This window comes from Panonychus citri, unplaced genomic scaffold (assembly GCF_014898815.1).
Source record: "Panonychus citri isolate SS breed McGregor unplaced genomic scaffold, ASM1489881v1 Contig00135, whole genome shotgun sequence".
Classification (NCBI taxonomy): Eukaryota; Metazoa; Arthropoda; class Arachnida; order Trombidiformes; family Tetranychidae; genus Panonychus; species Panonychus citri.
Window position 1 is genome coordinate 1,949,536 of NW_026515540.1, and position 16,604 is coordinate 1,966,139.

Sequence of the window (16,604 nt, forward strand, 5' to 3'; positions counted from 1 at the left end):
TAATCGATTAACATTTTTTTCTACAATCGAACATGTGCTGCGATCTATCGGTTGCCATGGTTACTATTCTAATCTAACATTGGAAAAATTTTCTATTCTAATTGTTGGTTAATTGTTATTCTTTTTTTTATTGTTAATTTTGTTGATGTTTCTTTTTTTTTACTAATTAACTGATTCTCTAATTATTCAAATTCTATTGGTTTGGTTTTATCTGTTTGTCGTTGTATTGGTCGTTTATGGTTGATTGTTTTTTGATTGATCTTCATGTTACATTTTGTTTTTCCCTTGCGTTTGAATTGGTGATTGTTTTTGTTTTGTAATTAACTTTTTTTTCATAATTTGATTAGTAATTTATTAGATTCTCGTTTATGGTTGAGTGATTTATTGAACCGGTAAGTTGAATATTTAATGAGCCATTTCCATGTGATGGTTATTTTTCACTTTTCAATTGATAGAAACTAATGTTCTCTTTAAATTGATTGATTCTATTTCCTTTTTGATGGGAGCTTTTCTATTTTTTGCCTCCTCTTTATTAATTATTAATTCATTTCTATTTTTTCTTCTCTATCTCTCTGTTATCTGTCATTTAGGTATCACTTTGAGGGGAAACTGAACTAGTTTACAGAGAGATGTTGATACATTGAAACGATTGATATTCCATCAACTTTCATTTGCTTCTTCCTGATTAACTGTGATTCCATTTTGCTATTTTTCTCATTGACTATTCACTTTCTCACTGGAAATAATTATATTCAATTTGCTCTGATTTAATTTCACATTTCCTTCGTGTTTTAGTTAAATTAGCCAACATCAACTATCAATCTTCAGGAACGCTAATAACCCAAAGGAAGAATATCAACATCCGTTGATGTTAATTCTACGCTGGGTAAATAAAATCATATTTCCCTTTCCATTAACTTCCCAATTCCATGTAAACAAAATGGTTGCAAAAACACCCAATCATCTGTACAGACCAACATCAGAATCATCTCTTTCTCTTTCATATTCTGGTTCTTTTCTCTCTCTCTCTCTTCTCTTGCTTACTCTTGCTTTCTCCTCTCATTTCAAAGCTTCTCTCTCTCTCTCTCCTTGTCTCACTTTTCAGCTCACTCTTTATTCTTGCTTCTCAGCTTCAGTATTTATCATTATCGTAATAGTGAAGTTGATTACTTGAACTGAGAGAGAAAGTGAATGAGTGAGAAAGATGAATAAACCTTAACCTTTATAAAACGATTCACTAATGATGTTTCACCACCGTTGATTAACTTGTCCGTCAGGTTGTCCTCTCATTCTCATTTTCTGCTTTTCTACATTCTACCAATTGTTTTTCCTCCATTTCTCTACCAAACTTCTTACCTGTTAAGTCTATTTTCTATTCTAATTCTTTTATTAATATTGTGCTTCTATCCAATCAAAAGTCTACTCGACTGATCTGTTCCAGTAATTTGATCAAGACAAGGATTCACTTCTTTTCTACAACAGTTAGTAAACAATTTGACAATCCATTTACTGACCATAAAAGTCTCACTTATAAAATGCCTTCAAACGGAGAAAATTCTAGTGAACTTTCACCAAGCCAGGTAAACATATTTAGTTTATTCTTACATACATGTTGATTTATATTCTTAAAAAACTGAATTGTTATTCTATTTTTTTGTCTAATTTTGTCTTTTTTTTTTCATTCGCTTTCTACTCTAGATGGTTGATAATGCTCGCCGTGCATTTGCAACCGACATCACTAAAGATGTTGCTTTCAGAAGGGAACAACTTGAAAAACTGGACAACATGCTGGTGACCAATGAAAATGTTCTTGCTGAGGCAATTAAACAAGATCTAAGGAAACCTTATTTCGAAGCCATTTTAACCGAAATTGAATTTGTTCGTAATGAAATTCATGCGGTTCTCAATGATTTAGAAAGCTGGGCTAAACCACAGAAAGTTTCCAAAAGTCTGATGACTCTATTTGATTCAGTTTATCTTCACCCTGAACCCTATGGTGTTACCCTAATAATCGGAGCCTGGAACTATCCTCTTATGCTTACATTGTGTCCAGTTGTTGGAGCCATTGCTTCCGGAAACACTGTTATAATTAAACCCTCTGAATTATCCTCAGCTACAGCTAAAGTTTTAGCTGCTTTAATCCCTCGTTATTTGGATCAGGTATTAATCGGATTAAATGGAATGCAAAAGTGATCGTGTTTCTCTGTGATATTTTACTTATTTTGTTATTTTCTTGCTCCTTTCTATTTACATCAGGATTGTTATCAAGTCTTCCTTGGTGGACCACAAGAAACCGCTGAATTAGTGAAGCAAAAATTTGACTACATCTTTTACACGGGCTCAAGTCGAGTAGGTAAACTAATTTATCTAGAGGCAGCCAAAAACTTGACTCCAGTTACCTTGGAATTAGGTGGTAAAAGGTAAATATATTGAAAATTTACTAAAAGTTGTTCAAATATAAACAGTTACTCTTTCTACTTCTAATTTCTTTCCAGTCCATTGTATTTTGATGATTCTGCGGACAACAATTTAGCTGCAATTAGACGCCTTGTTTGGGGTAAATTTGTCAACAATGGACAAACTTGTGTAGCTCCTGATTATATCCTATGTTCGAGAAAAGTTCAGGCCAGTCTATTGAAACAACTTCCACAAGTAATCGAAGAATTTTATAGTAATGATGTTAAAAATCACGATGATTATGGACGAATAATTAACATTAATCACTTCAAGTAAGTAGAAACATAAATTGTTGTTGACATTTATCAATTATTTTGTTGACCAAACTATCGTCATCATTTCTTAATTAGATGGTTGTAATAATTACGAATTATATAATAACAATTTCTTCCTTATTGTAGGCGAATTGTTAAACTAATGGAAGATAATAAAGGTAAAATCGTTATTGGAGGAAATTATGACGAAAAAGAATTGTTCATCGAACCAACCGTTATGTCAAATGTTTCTCCCGACGATTCGATCATGCAAGATGAGGTAATTAATTCTAATATAAATTTGATTATTACCGATAGAATATTAAATTTTATTTTATCTGTTCATCTTTTCTAGATATTTGGACCAATCTTACCGATCGTCGTAGTTGATTCCGCTGATGATGCCATTCAATTTATTAATAATCGAGAGAAACCTTTATCTTTATACATTTTTTCAAAAAATCAATCAATCGTTGACAAATTTAGCCAAAAAACCTCAAGTGGAGCCATTAGTGTTAACGATTGTTTGATTCACTTATCTGGTTAGTTAATTGTATTTTATATTATATTCATTTTATATTTTCTCATTGAATATCAATCTATTTCCCCGTAAAGTTGATTCCTTGCCATTTGGAGGAGTTGGTAACAGTGGAATCGGTCGATATCGTGGTAAATTTTCATTCGATACTTTCACACACTACAAATCAGTCCTCCATCGTGGTTACAATTTTATCCTGGAAGCTCTTGGCAGGTAAGATACCAAGTAAAACAAAAAGAAATCGTCAATAGAAATCAACAAATCATATCAAACAATTAAAACTTTTTCCCTCTTCCTTTACAGTCACCGTTATCCACCCTACACACCTCGAAGCATGACATTTATGTCTCTGTTAACCCGTAAACGTTGGTTTTAGAGCCAAAGCCGTTCAGTTGATTTCTTGAATGAAAATCGTTCATTTCTTTTTTTTGCTTCTTTTGGTACAAAAAAAAACACTAATGTTTTGTTTCCCATTGTTACTTGTTGATCAACAAGCAACAACAATTATTATTTTCTTTAATTTAAATTGTCTTTTGAAAAGAGACATAAACAACAATGGATCAAGATTTTTAAATGATATTTACTCAGTGAAAAAATTAAATGAATCCAGTTACAAGTGAATGTTAATCCATGATCACTTTAATCACGACAATTAAATATAAAACGTGGTAACATCAATTGATCCTGTCAACTATTTTCAACTTGAATTGTACTCACATTATCAACAATCAATCAATTATTTATCCGATAATCATAAGTACCCTTATACATAATGTTATGTTTTTCCTCTAATTTAACACAAACAATTAACTTTGTGGTTGATTATTTCTCGATTAACAAGTTGAAACAATCAACTGGACTTGATCTATTGGATAACCTTCAAAACAAATTGTGAAGAAATTAATCACAATTAACATCTTCCTATATTGAACTTTATTCATTTATCTTTGAATCTCAAGGATTTTATCAGTTAATTAGCTTCTTAAATTTTTATTCATTCGTTGATTAATTATTAAGTTAATCCAGTTATTTGGTAATCAAGTTACTTCACATTGTCCTTGATAATTTTTGTGGTTATTTAATAACAACATTGGACAGGCGATTCTGTTTAATTTTCTTGTTAATTGTTTCAAGGTTTTCGTTAAAAAAAACTGGTTCTTAAATTGTAGTTCACGCAATTATCAATCATTATGTAATAATTAATTGTTTTTAAATGTTAATCATTTCTTTGGACAATCAAAAATTGATTATGTTGATTCTTCCTCTTTGATCATCTAATTAACTTACAATTAAGCAAAAATATTTCTATTAATAACCTAACTAATTAACTCGAGACTTTTTCTCATCAAGACAATTTATATTTAATTATATTAAACAATAATATGAATGTTTAATTGTGATTAAAACAAATGAATTATCAAAGTTTATCCTCAAAGTTAAAAGTTTTTTCAATCTGAATATTTAATCAACTGTTAACTATTATCATGAATAGCTAATCAACTATGAGAAAATTATAATCAACAATTGATTCGTAATGATTATTATTTAATTGACTTGAATGAAACTTCAATCATTAACAATTTACCTTAATTACTTTTGATCACTTAAGGTCAACAATTTAAATCACGAATCTATTTCATCCAAGTTTAGGTTAAACGGTAAATTGTCAATTATAAACTCCCCGATTGTTTTCAAACTTTAATGTTAATTTTTTTTTCTTAAACAATTAACGATCACTCGATTATCTCTTAATTGTTACAATTTAACAAAAAAAAATTTTCTTTTGAAATTTTGTTTCACCATTTTAGTTAACTAAAATCTCACCAGATGGCGCTGGTAATTTCTCCAATTTTGATTGTGTGTCAAGTTGAAAAAATTGAACACATGTTTGATTTAATTTGGTTTAAATTGTTCATTTAATTTTGACAACCAATTTTTAATATAATTCAATTAAAAATGTCTGCGCCAAGTGAGGAAGAAATCGCAAGAGCTAAATTAGGTACAGTGTAGAAGTGAATTGTTTCTATTGTGTCTATTCAATTGCTTTTCTGTGATTGATTGTGTTTTTTTTTGTTCTTTATTTACTGATTTGATTAATTTCTTCTTTTAATTATCTAGATAAATTATCTCTGTATACCAGTGAATCGCGTGGAAATGATGAAACCGGTGATGGTAGTGCTGATAATCCATTTAAAACTGTTCAACGAGCTGTTAAACAATCAGTTGAGCTTAAGAATGAAAATGTTGATGTTTTTATGGATCCAAAGGAAGGTGAAATTGCCGGTGATGGTGGTAAATATGTTCAGGTTCCCAAAACTCAGGTGAAGAAGATTAGGAAAACGTGTGTACGAGACACGTATAAAACTGATAAGCCTGTCGTAGATGTGGAAGCCAAGAAAGCTGAAGAGGAAGCAAGAACTGAGAAAAATCTTGAAGATGCTAAAAAAATAACCATCTCATTAGATGCTAGTTTACCGATGGAAATAACCAAGATCCGTAATTGTTGTAATTTAAGAGGTAAACGGGTTAAAATCAATGGTTGGGTTCATCGGTTAAGAAGACAAGGAAAATCATTAATGTTTCTACTCTTACGTGATGGAAGTGGCTTCTTACAATGTGTCCTTAATGGGAAACTTTGTCAAACATATGATGCTCTTATTTTACAAACTGAAGCTTCGGTTACCGTTTATGGTACACTTAAAGAGGTTCCCGATGGTAAAGCAGCACCCGGAGGACATGAATTGGTCTGTGATTATTGGTTATTAATCACAAACGCTCCTGCAGGAGGAATCGATCATGTTTTCAATGCTGAATCATCGGTTAGTGTGCAAATGGATCAACGTCACCTAATGTTAAGAGGGGAAAATATATCGAAAATTATGAAAGTTCGAGATATTGTTGTTCAATCGTTTCGAAATCATTACCATGATAAAGGTTATTTTGAAGTTACTCCTCCAACATTAGTCCAAACTCAATGTGAAGGTGGATCAACTCTATTTAAGTTCTCATACTTTGGTGAAGAGGTAATTAATTGATTGTAGAAAATGTGTTTACAATTAGTTAGCAATATTTTTCTCTTTGTCACTTTCACCTCTTAATCCATTAATCTTTTATCATTGTTTTTTTTTTCGTAGGCTTATCTAACTCAATCATCTCAACTCTATTTGGAGACTGTAATTCCTGCTCTTGGTGATGTTTATTGTATTGCTCAATCATATCGAGCTGAACAATCACGAACTCGTCGTCATCTTGCTGAATATACACACATAGAGGTGGAAAGGCCTTTTATTACATTCGATGAGTTACTCAATGATTTAGAAGATTTAATTGTCGATGTTGTTGAACGAACTTTGGCTAATCCAGTTGCAGCTGAGATTCTTAAAGAATTAAATCCTAATCTAATTGTACCAAAAAAACCTTTCAAACGAATGAACTATTCTGATGCCATTGATTATCTTAAGAAAAATAACATTACCAAAGACGATGGATCTTTTTACGAATTTGGTGAAGATATACCTGAATTACCTGAGAGAAAAATGACCGATCAAATTAATGAGGTAGAAAAATTTTTCTCCAAAATATACCAGAACTTATTCTATATCGATTCTCACAATTTGAGTTGATTAAAACTTTAATTTTCTTTCTATTTACAGCCGATTCTCTTGTGCCGTTTTCCCGCTGGTATCAAAGCCTTTTACATGTCTAAATGTACCGAGAATAGTTCATTAACTGAATCGGTAAGAATTATCTTTTTCTTTCCTTTTTTTCATTCTGTATTCTAAATATTGATTATTTCGTCTATCAGGTTGATGTTTTGATCCCAGGAGTTGGTGAGATCGTCGGTGGTTCAATGAGGATTTGGAAAGACGATGAACTCACTGAAGCCTTCAAAGTAGCTGGAGTTGATCCAGCTCCGTATTATTGGTACACCGATCAACGGAAATTTGGCTCTTGTCCCCACGGTGGTTATGGCCTTGGATTGGAAAGGTTAATCACCTGGATCTGTAATAGAGATCACATTCGAGACACTGTTCTCTATCCTCGATACATTTCCCGATGTACACCTTGAGAGAAAACTAATCGAAAATTAAACTTCGATCATGATTATGAAATAATGATTTTCGTTTGATGTTTCATATTAATAACAATAATCATTATCGCAATTTATTTGCGCTCATAATCAATTCTATTCTATTCAATAATTTGTGCACAATTAATTATTGATGTCAATTCCCATTGGTATTGATATTAATCGACGAAATCATTTTGTCTACGTGGCCTTTTCAGTAAAACTAAATTAATTACTTAATCATCGGAAACCAGAAAATGATACATGAAAAGCTAATCAACTAAAGCAATACAATAGGAAAATAGTAATAATTTATTAACCATCAAGGATCATTAATCCAAACTAACAGTTGATGAATTAATTTCTCCTTTCTCATCAATTTAATCAACCCACAGTCACAACAATTAAAGCCTTCTAATTATAAGATGAATCTCAATCAACTGATTATTGAAAAGATGAAATTATAATTACCTAAATTTCAAGATTATCCAGTTGATCAATTTAAAATCTTGACCAACAATTAGTTCAAGACTTGAGGATCTACTTTAGTTAAATTTAATTGTGCTGTCATTTCAACTAAATTAACAATCATAGAAATCAATGTTTACCTTTGGTTCAAGATTTTTGTTTACAGTTGATTTATAATCATCACTTTGCTCCTAATCAGTGTATACAATTAACTCTAATTGATTTATAGTAACTGTATCAACGACTAAAGGTGACAATTAACTTTTTGATTTATTATTTAAAAAATGAGTACGGTGGTTGTAATGATCATTATATTTGATTAACTTTTGATCATAAATTGTTACCATCAAATGACGTTGATTTGATCAACAATCAGCAGTTTTTGGTTAAATCAAATTAACCTTTAAATGTACATAAAGCTACTCGTTGATTAAATTAACTTGATTTTGATTCTAGTAATAAATCATCAATCTAGTCAACAAATTGTAAAACTTATCAGATAGTTAATTAAGTTGAAACAATTAAATCAATTGAATGTAAACAAAATCCTATCAATAAAAATATATTACATTATATTAACTCAGCTACTTAATTGAAATAAATTAACTGGTAGACAATTAAATCCATGCTAATAAATTAATATTTGTATATATTGTTGTATCATATCACTATTAAGTTAATTGTTACAATATTGTAAGCTCAAAGTATAAGAAAAAATGAAAATTTTCTCAACAAAATTAAACTTAATCAAAGAAATTGAAATGATAACAATTAAAAAGTGAACGAAAAAATGAAAAAAAGTTAATCAACTGAAATTATAAGTTGTTCTTGGAGTTAATTAAAAAGATGTTGATTGTAAAAGTTGATTGATTTTATCATTTTAATCGTGTTGATTGATTATCAAAATATAATCACTGATGATGAACTTTAATCCATCCATTTGATTGTTTAATTGTCATCAATTGTATCACCAAAATCAGTTAATTGTTTCCTGTCATGTCTCCTCGTCCAGATCGTAATCATAATTAACCATCGGATGGTAATTGTTGTAATTAAATGTCCGTTTGCCTAATTTACTGAACAGTCCACGATTCTGACATCGACAATTAGATCCTAGTAAATTGCATCGACATAAACCCGAACAACAATTCTGAGGTCGGAGGTCACAGATTCCTCTTTTCCTTATACAAGCTTGCCTGTTAATTAAGAGTAAAATAAACGTAACAATTAGCGACAATTTAACCAATACAATGTAATTGATTGTGGTGATCATTAAAAAAGTTTAATCCGTAATTTGATATTTTAATTATTGATCAATTTTTAGATCCAATTGAATTAATTGATGAAACCAAATATCAAGCTTTGTTTTAATCATATCAATAACTTGGACAATTAGTTGAGATAAATCAATTCATTTGTTAATTAGCTTATTAGATTGTTAATCAAATTTGTTGGTCAAGTTAATTGTTGAAAAAAAAAGTAATTTCTACTTTCATTTTTAATGATTGAGTGAAAATAATTAACTAACAAGTTGGCGAGCAATTAAATTTCCTGTTTCAATTCCTATTGAATTTGTTAGCTGATTATTTCAACTGTTTAGTTAATTAACTTTTCGTTTCAAAGTTAATTTAGTTTAACTCAGTTTATTGATTGGTCACCATAAACAATTAACCTTTTAACATTAATCACAACTAATTTCCTAAATGTTTTCAACTAATCATTAAAATGAAATGATTAGGTGAAAACATCAACATAGCCAACAATTAATTAGATTTCGCTAAATTAAATTAATAAAATGATCATTTGATTGAAAATCGTCAAGATTATAACTCAAGTGATTAAAGTCTAAGTAAAATGAGAAGTTAAAACAATTAACAACAAACAAGTTGAACAATTAAGATGCTTTTGAATTAACTGTTCGTATCAATTTGCTAATATAAGTAAACAATTAACTAATTACTTACTTTTTACTGTTCTTGTGTCCAGATAATAGTAACTTGTTGATACTCTCGGTGTATCTTGATAACATTTCAGCAGTTAATTGACTATCTGAAATGATTAAGAAAATAAATCAATTAGTTAACCATGAAAAATGTTTTCCATTGGCAAAAAAAGGTAACAATTAGTCAACAATTTAAAAGTGTTGATGTAATTTGATCACCAATTTATATCATCAAGCCTGAAGCAATTAAATGGTAATATAGATCATAACTATTAATATAAAGCAAAAGTCTCAAATAACAATCAAATCAAATCATTTTGATTTTCTTGATTGTCAAAGCAAAAACAAATTAACAGTTATCATAATAACTTTTGCTTGGAGGATAAATTATTTTATTTACTAAATGATTCAAATCAATGTGACTTATTCAATTGTCAATTGTATTTGTATTGATTGTTTTCATTGAACAATCAAAAATAATATATTGTTGTTTTCATCGTTAATTGTAAACAACAATTTACACGCCTCGGAGTTAAGATTAACATTAGCTAAAGGTTATAATAGTTTTCTGGTTAGACAAACAATTAACGAGAAAAATTTAGGTCACTAATGGTGTAGGAATAACAATTAGCTTAATCAAAGTTTGCTAATTGTTGACCAAAGATCAAATAATAATAAACATCATCACGATGTTGATGTCAACTAATCAGTTTGTTATTAAATTCACATGGAAAACAATTAATCCAATGGATTAAATCAAGATGGAGGTGGGAAGGTGAAAGGTGAGTGATTATGATGATGAGGATGCGATCATGATGATGATGATAATCATCCTACGCTCTGAAATAATATGTTGTCTGTGGAAACGATTGACATTCATTCAAATCATTTACTCTGATAATTTGTGAAAAGATTCATTAGTTAATATGGAGATGATTTGAATCTTGGTTGCGTTGATTGTCAAGTAAATCAAATTGTCTCTAAATTGTTGTATGATAACAAGAGAAACAAATTGCAAATCAATTTGACATTTGGACATGATGTTAGATCACAATTTAGGTTAATTGTTCAACAAACTTATATATCAATAAACTTATATATGGTCAAGTATTTGATTAAATCGTCAATTCTTATCAATGGTTAGGTTTTAATTGGAAACAATTAAGATAATTGTTAAGTTGTCGCGACAATTGCAGTGAGAAATTAAAGATAATTAATTTCTTTGTCTTGTTAATTGCTTGAATTAACAATGAGCCATTGTTAAATCTTTTTCAATGGTCAACTAGAATTAGTATTTTCAATAATCGATGGTCATTTGGTCAATTGATATTCCCCTTTTTCATCACATAATTAAACTGAGCACGTTTCTTATTGAAGAAACCGTGATTTAACCTGAATAAGAATAGAAACAATTAGTTGTATTAATATACTGATTTGATTAACTTAGATCATGATGATTACTGATGATGAAATTGATGTTAATTAGAGATGAAACTTGTTACTTGTTAGTGAACTAACTTAATTGTTCAGAGTCTATCAACAAATGTTTTCTTTTCGTGTATCTTGATTATCATCTTACCTTCAAGTTGTATTCAATATACACAAATAGGTAATTAATTTAATTATCAAATACTCGAATAGAGTAAACATTTAAATTAATTACATCCCAACAAAAGAAGAGGTTAACTTGAATAGAATCACTTTTTCCATAGGATTTTTGATGTTACATGATAAATCCAAATATTAATCATGTATTGGATAGAGATGATGCCATTGGAATACACAATTAACTTTAAGTTATTGAAACAATCACTGGAATATTGAACTAACTTAATTGTTCAGAGTCTATCAACAAATGTTTTCTTTTCGTGTATCTTGATTATCATCTTACCTTCAAGTTGTATTCAATATACACAAATAGGTAATTAATTTAATTATCAAATACTCGAATAGAGTAAACATTTAAATTAATTACATCCCAACAAAAGAAGAGGTTAACTTGAATAGAATCACTTTTTCCATGGGATTTTTGATGTTACATGATAAATCCAAATATTAATCATGTATCGGATAGAGATGATGCCATTGGAATACACAATTAACTTTAAGTTATTGAAACAATCACTGGAATATAATTAGATTTTTGTTTTGAATATGAAATCGATCAGTTAATTTAAAACAATAATGAGATGGGTAAGACTATCATCACAATCACATTCAATTAGGAACAAAAGGAAGATGAAAAAAAAGGTGAAGAAGAAGAAAATTAAAAATAGAACTGAAACAATTAAGCTAATTAACCTTTCACAGCTCAAATTGGAATGAAGCTCATATAACCAATGATTAGATTTAGTGGTAAGATGATTTAACAATCTATTCAACTGTGAATCAAAAATGACAAGAGAAAAAAACATCAAGCCGACATTTTGTCACATCTTTTTGTGTACATTAAAAAACGGCAAACAAAAGGCTCTTTCAACCATGGAATAGTTCAAAATATAGATTAACTATTAAATCAGAGAGACACACACAGAGAAAATGATAATTAAGGTTCTAAATTAACTGATTAATTTAAAATTAATAAAAATGAAACCAAAACCAAAAAGAAACAAATAAAAATCATCAAAATGACACTTTAGTTGGATGTTGATGTTAATCGTTGAATAATCAATTCCAATGATCCAACAAAATTGAACTTAAACTCGATTAGTAAATTGTTGAGGTGACACACAGAGAAAATTAAATTGTCCCAAATTAATTTCCAAAGATAGAAAATTAATAACAATTAAGAGAGAGAAAAAATTAGAATAGAAAATAAAAAAAAATCTAATTAAACGAAAAGGGGAAAAAAATAGTAACTAAAGGGCAAAGAATAGAAGGAAAATTTTACCGGGAAAATTAATTTCTTTTTCTTTTCCAACAAATTGTTGGATTAATTTAATTGTTCTTTTGATTGTGATTTATTATTTTAATCGGTGTTGATTTATTTGAGAAAATGTTCTCTCATACAATTAACTTGATTTCTTCGGAGAAACTACTTTATTAGATTTTGATTCTAATTTGAAATTATTTCTTTTTCTTTTCTCTCTTTATTGTGTCGCCATTTTCATTTCTTTGTTTACAAAAATGAATTTTTTTTCTTTCCTGTTTATTTTTAATTGTTTTCAATTAATTAACATTATTTGTGACGATGGAGATTCTTGTTTACGAAATCCTACTCATTAATTGCTCTTGTAATATCACATGAGTTGTTTTTTGTAACATTTGTAATTTATCTTGCAACTAATGTTTGGTGTTTCTAAGGTTCATCATTTTTTTTCAATATTAATCAAAATTGTCGTGTTCATCTTTAATTACTCAGGATTCTCACTGTCACCAAGCAATTAAAAGAGAGAAAAGTTAGCTGGTAAAACAACAATTTCATTAACAGGTAATCATCAATCTTTAGCTTTTTTCTTCTCTTTCTTCATTTATTTTAGTTCTCTCAATTTCCAGAAGTGTCTTCTCTTCTTCATCACAAAACTCACCAAGAAATTCAAGGTGTTCAAGTGAATCAGAATATAATCAACAAGAAATTCTCTGTCAACATTTGGATATATAAACATTGACAGTGTGACCATAAAGTCATTTCATTGGAACAGTTATTCCAGCCAAAAATAGTAAAGAAAACATCAACTTATCATTTTGCTACAAAAAAGGAAATAAATTCAATTCTGTAATCATGAAAAGTGCCATTGTTATCATGCTATCATTGACTCTGTCAATCGCTGTCGTTGAATCAACATCATGTGCTGCTAATTACTGTGATATGGTTCGATGTGCCAATGTACAACCAGAAGACTGTCAACCAGGCACTAAATGGGTCGCCCGATACGGGATGTGTGGCTGTTGCTCTGGATGTAATAAGTTACTTCAATATGGCGAAGAATGTGTCGGCATCGCTGGTGCTACCTCAGTGTGCGACGAAGGACTGGTCTGTACCAAATTGACCCAAAAAAGTCGCAAGACTCGATGTGGATTCTCTCACCAATTCTACTAACTAATACATTACCAACCAATCGACAAAGATGAAGAGTTAACATTATAATCAACAAGTTACAACAATTTCTCATTCTAATTTTCAAATTCATTGAATGATTCGGTGTAACGATTATTTTAAAATATCATTTAGAATTATTAATATAACATAATTGAAACAATCAATTTCCACCTGACAATCTTTTTCCGTGCTCACTAACAATCTACACTAAATGTCGACCTTTTTTTTATCCATCTCATCGATTCTGTTGAAATTTCGAAATCGATGAATAAATTTCCTCTCTCCCACCACAACCTACACCAGCGAAAATAAAAGTCATCATATTTTCTCTTTCAAAAAGAACTAAAAGAAAAGCAACAGTTGATTGTCATCTTTTTGCTCTCTTTCAAGAGGAATATTCATCGCATGAAGAATATACATTTTCCTCTGAATTCGGGAACATTTCTGTTCACTGATTTCCAACAATCATAATCCATGAGAGAGTAAAGTGCTGAGGTAGATTTAACTGATTAATGGAATTAAAGTTTAGAAAAGAAAACATCAAACTCACGAGTTTTTCTTTAAACAATTTTCATTCTTAATCAACAACGAATAATATTCATGGTAAAACCCACATGATGAACAACATGATTACTTGTGATGAACTTTTAACAATAATGGAAGAAGAATCCAAGCAAACATATACAAAGGAAGGAAAAAGATGGATAACGGATGAAGAAAAGATGATGAAGGACAAGGATGAAAGAATAGAACATCATTTTGATGGAGAAAAAAAGCCAACAGAAGAAAACGAATAGACAATAATAGAAAGAAAAGTTAAATAAGATAATGAAAGAATTGGATGGAAAAATATTCTATTCTAATTTTCTTGACAAGAGAAAGAGAAACAATCAGTAAACACCAACGTAGTTTGGACAATTAGGATCAATTGAATTAGTAATATTATTTTAAGAATTGAGGAAAACGGAAAAGAATTGGATTCTCACGTGGAAGGAGAAACATTAAGATAAAACATGAGATAATTTTTCTAGAACTATTAATAACAATCAGAGAATTTGAATTGATTGTGATGAAACATTTTCTCTTCAAATGTATCATATTTTACTACCTGTTGCAAATATACAGGTAACAAGGAGAACGGAAATTTCATCATCTACGAAAATAATAATAATCTTAAACTTTTATTTTGCAAAAGTTCTGATGGCAGATATTCAATCCTTTCAGCAAATATCTCTTTCCAAATGGAATCAGATTTAAATCCAAGTAGATTCATTCAAACATTTCGACTCAAATTCTCATTGATGCACTTGAGTTATCATATTTTCCTCATCCTATTACCTTTATCATCGTTTTCCATCCTCTCTCTCTCTCTCTCTCTCTCTCTCTCAAAAGATAAATTCATTGTGAATATTAATATAAAGTCCACAGGCTGATTATTTGTCAAAAGTAAGTCTATTTTCATGTACAAGAATTATGAATATACCAAAATTGTAATAGAAAGTGAGAGTGAGAGAGTATGAATGACAAGGAAGACAAAATGATAATACAAATTCAATTGATATTTGAATGACAATAGTTTACACTGTATTTGTACCTAGAAAATGATAATAATATGAATTTAACAAATTGTATAAAAATTAAATCTCTCATTTGAATGTAATATTTACTAAGGGACATGATGATTAGCACCATTGGTCAATATTTACAAAGTTAATCATATTAAGCTTTTCATTGATAATTTCAATTTCTTATAAAATATTGCCAATCAATTTAAATTGTAGGTTAATAAATTTAAATGTTAATCATGAAAATTTTAAAGGTCAGATGATGAGCATAAATATTGGAAGCGATCAAACAATAATCTTAAAAGTAGTTAAATCAACATCTTGATTGTTGTTTGAATCGACAATTAAGCTTATTTAAGCTATTTGAGTAAATTAACATTCGATATGGATCGTTAATTGTTTAATGAGCCCAAAGTGTAATTTAATCAAAAAGCTTAAGCTAAATTCACTTTACAACAATTAATCTAAAAAAAAAGTACAAGATTATTAATGAAACGAAAAGGGTTGAGGATTAAATTGTTGAGAAATATTTTCTAATATGAAAACAATCAACAATTCCAATAACAATTAACTGATTCTTGAGGGATTCACACAACTTGGTGGAAAATAAAATTAAGAAAACTAAACAATTTGAACAAGCAATTAGATGATAAATTAAAGGTCACTCAAGGGATAAATAGACAAGGTCAATGGTCACTCACCACTTAGGCTGTAGTACGAAGTCATTGAACAATTTTGAAAAGCGATTCCAATTAGCATAATTAATGAGAAAAACAAAGTTGTCACCTTGGCCATGGTGACAACGATTAACAATTGATGAATAACTCAGAGAGAAATTAAGAAGATGATGATGATTAGTAGAGAAATTAAGTTAACTCGGTGATTAGAGATGATTTAATAAAGGTAAATCCATTTAGAATATTATTTAAATATGAAGACTCACTAAAAGGTTGAGAGAGAATGAGAGTGAGAGAGATAAAGAGATAAAGAGAGAGAGCTGTAGGTAGAAAAGATTATAATCAAGTTTATTGCTCGAAATTACTAATGTAACTAATTCGAACTTTTTTTTCCAGGTAAACTCTTTTGTAGAAAAAAAGTCGTAACAATTGAAATGCTCCATTATTTTTCTCTGTGTCTGCACATGCATTTTCCATGTTCTATTCTCACTCGATTTTCCTGAGTTCTTCTAATGAATAATCTTCCCATGTTTCGAATCTTGATCCGTGTAATGTAACAGATTATCTACTCATTAGACTTTTGTTTTTCGCGACT

At 29.5% G+C, this 16,604-nt stretch overlaps 3 protein-coding genes across 4 annotated transcripts; 2 read left to right on the forward strand and 1 right to left on the reverse strand.

The window, feature by feature from the left end:
- The first annotated feature begins 114 nt into the window (after positions 1-114).
- LOC128391792 (aldehyde dehydrogenase, dimeric NADP-preferring-like) lies at positions 115-3,927 on the forward strand. 2 transcript variants are annotated; one of them, XM_053351738.1, is made up of 11 exons: positions 147-239; positions 348-392; positions 591-886; positions 1,419-1,580; positions 1,699-2,160; positions 2,257-2,420; positions 2,496-2,729; positions 2,859-2,991; positions 3,067-3,253; positions 3,327-3,462; positions 3,553-3,927. In XM_053351738.1, the coding sequence occupies exons 3-11, from the start codon at positions 869-871 to the stop codon at positions 3,623-3,625; spliced, it is 1,569 nt and encodes a 522-aa protein (XP_053207713.1). In that variant the 5' UTR covers positions 147-239; positions 348-392; positions 591-868; the 3' UTR covers positions 3,626-3,927. The 2 variants fall into 2 exon arrangements, with proteins under 2 accessions (XP_053207712.1, XP_053207713.1); XM_053351737.1 differs by having other exon boundaries at positions 115-392.
- Positions 3,928-5,090: 1,163 nt separating this feature from the next.
- Positions 5,091-7,443, forward strand: LOC128391791 (asparagine--tRNA ligase, cytoplasmic-like). The gene is made up of 5 exons (XM_053351736.1): positions 5,091-5,248; positions 5,368-6,272; positions 6,384-6,806; positions 6,903-6,986; positions 7,055-7,443. Exons 1-5 carry the CDS (start codon positions 5,206-5,208, stop codon positions 7,316-7,318), a joined length of 1,719 nt encoding a protein of 572 aa, XP_053207711.1. The 5' UTR covers positions 5,091-5,205; the 3' UTR covers positions 7,319-7,443.
- Positions 7,444-8,412: 969 nt separating this feature from the next.
- Positions 8,413-16,558, reverse strand: LOC128391798 (uncharacterized). The gene is made up of 3 exons (XM_053351744.1): positions 16,034-16,558; positions 9,751-9,835; positions 8,413-8,982 (listed from the first exon to the last, which is right to left on the reverse strand). Exons 1-3 carry the CDS (start codon positions 16,125-16,127, stop codon positions 8,781-8,783), a joined length of 381 nt encoding a protein of 126 aa, XP_053207719.1. The 5' UTR covers positions 16,128-16,558; the 3' UTR covers positions 8,413-8,780.
- Between the last annotated feature and the right edge of the window lie 46 nt (positions 16,559-16,604).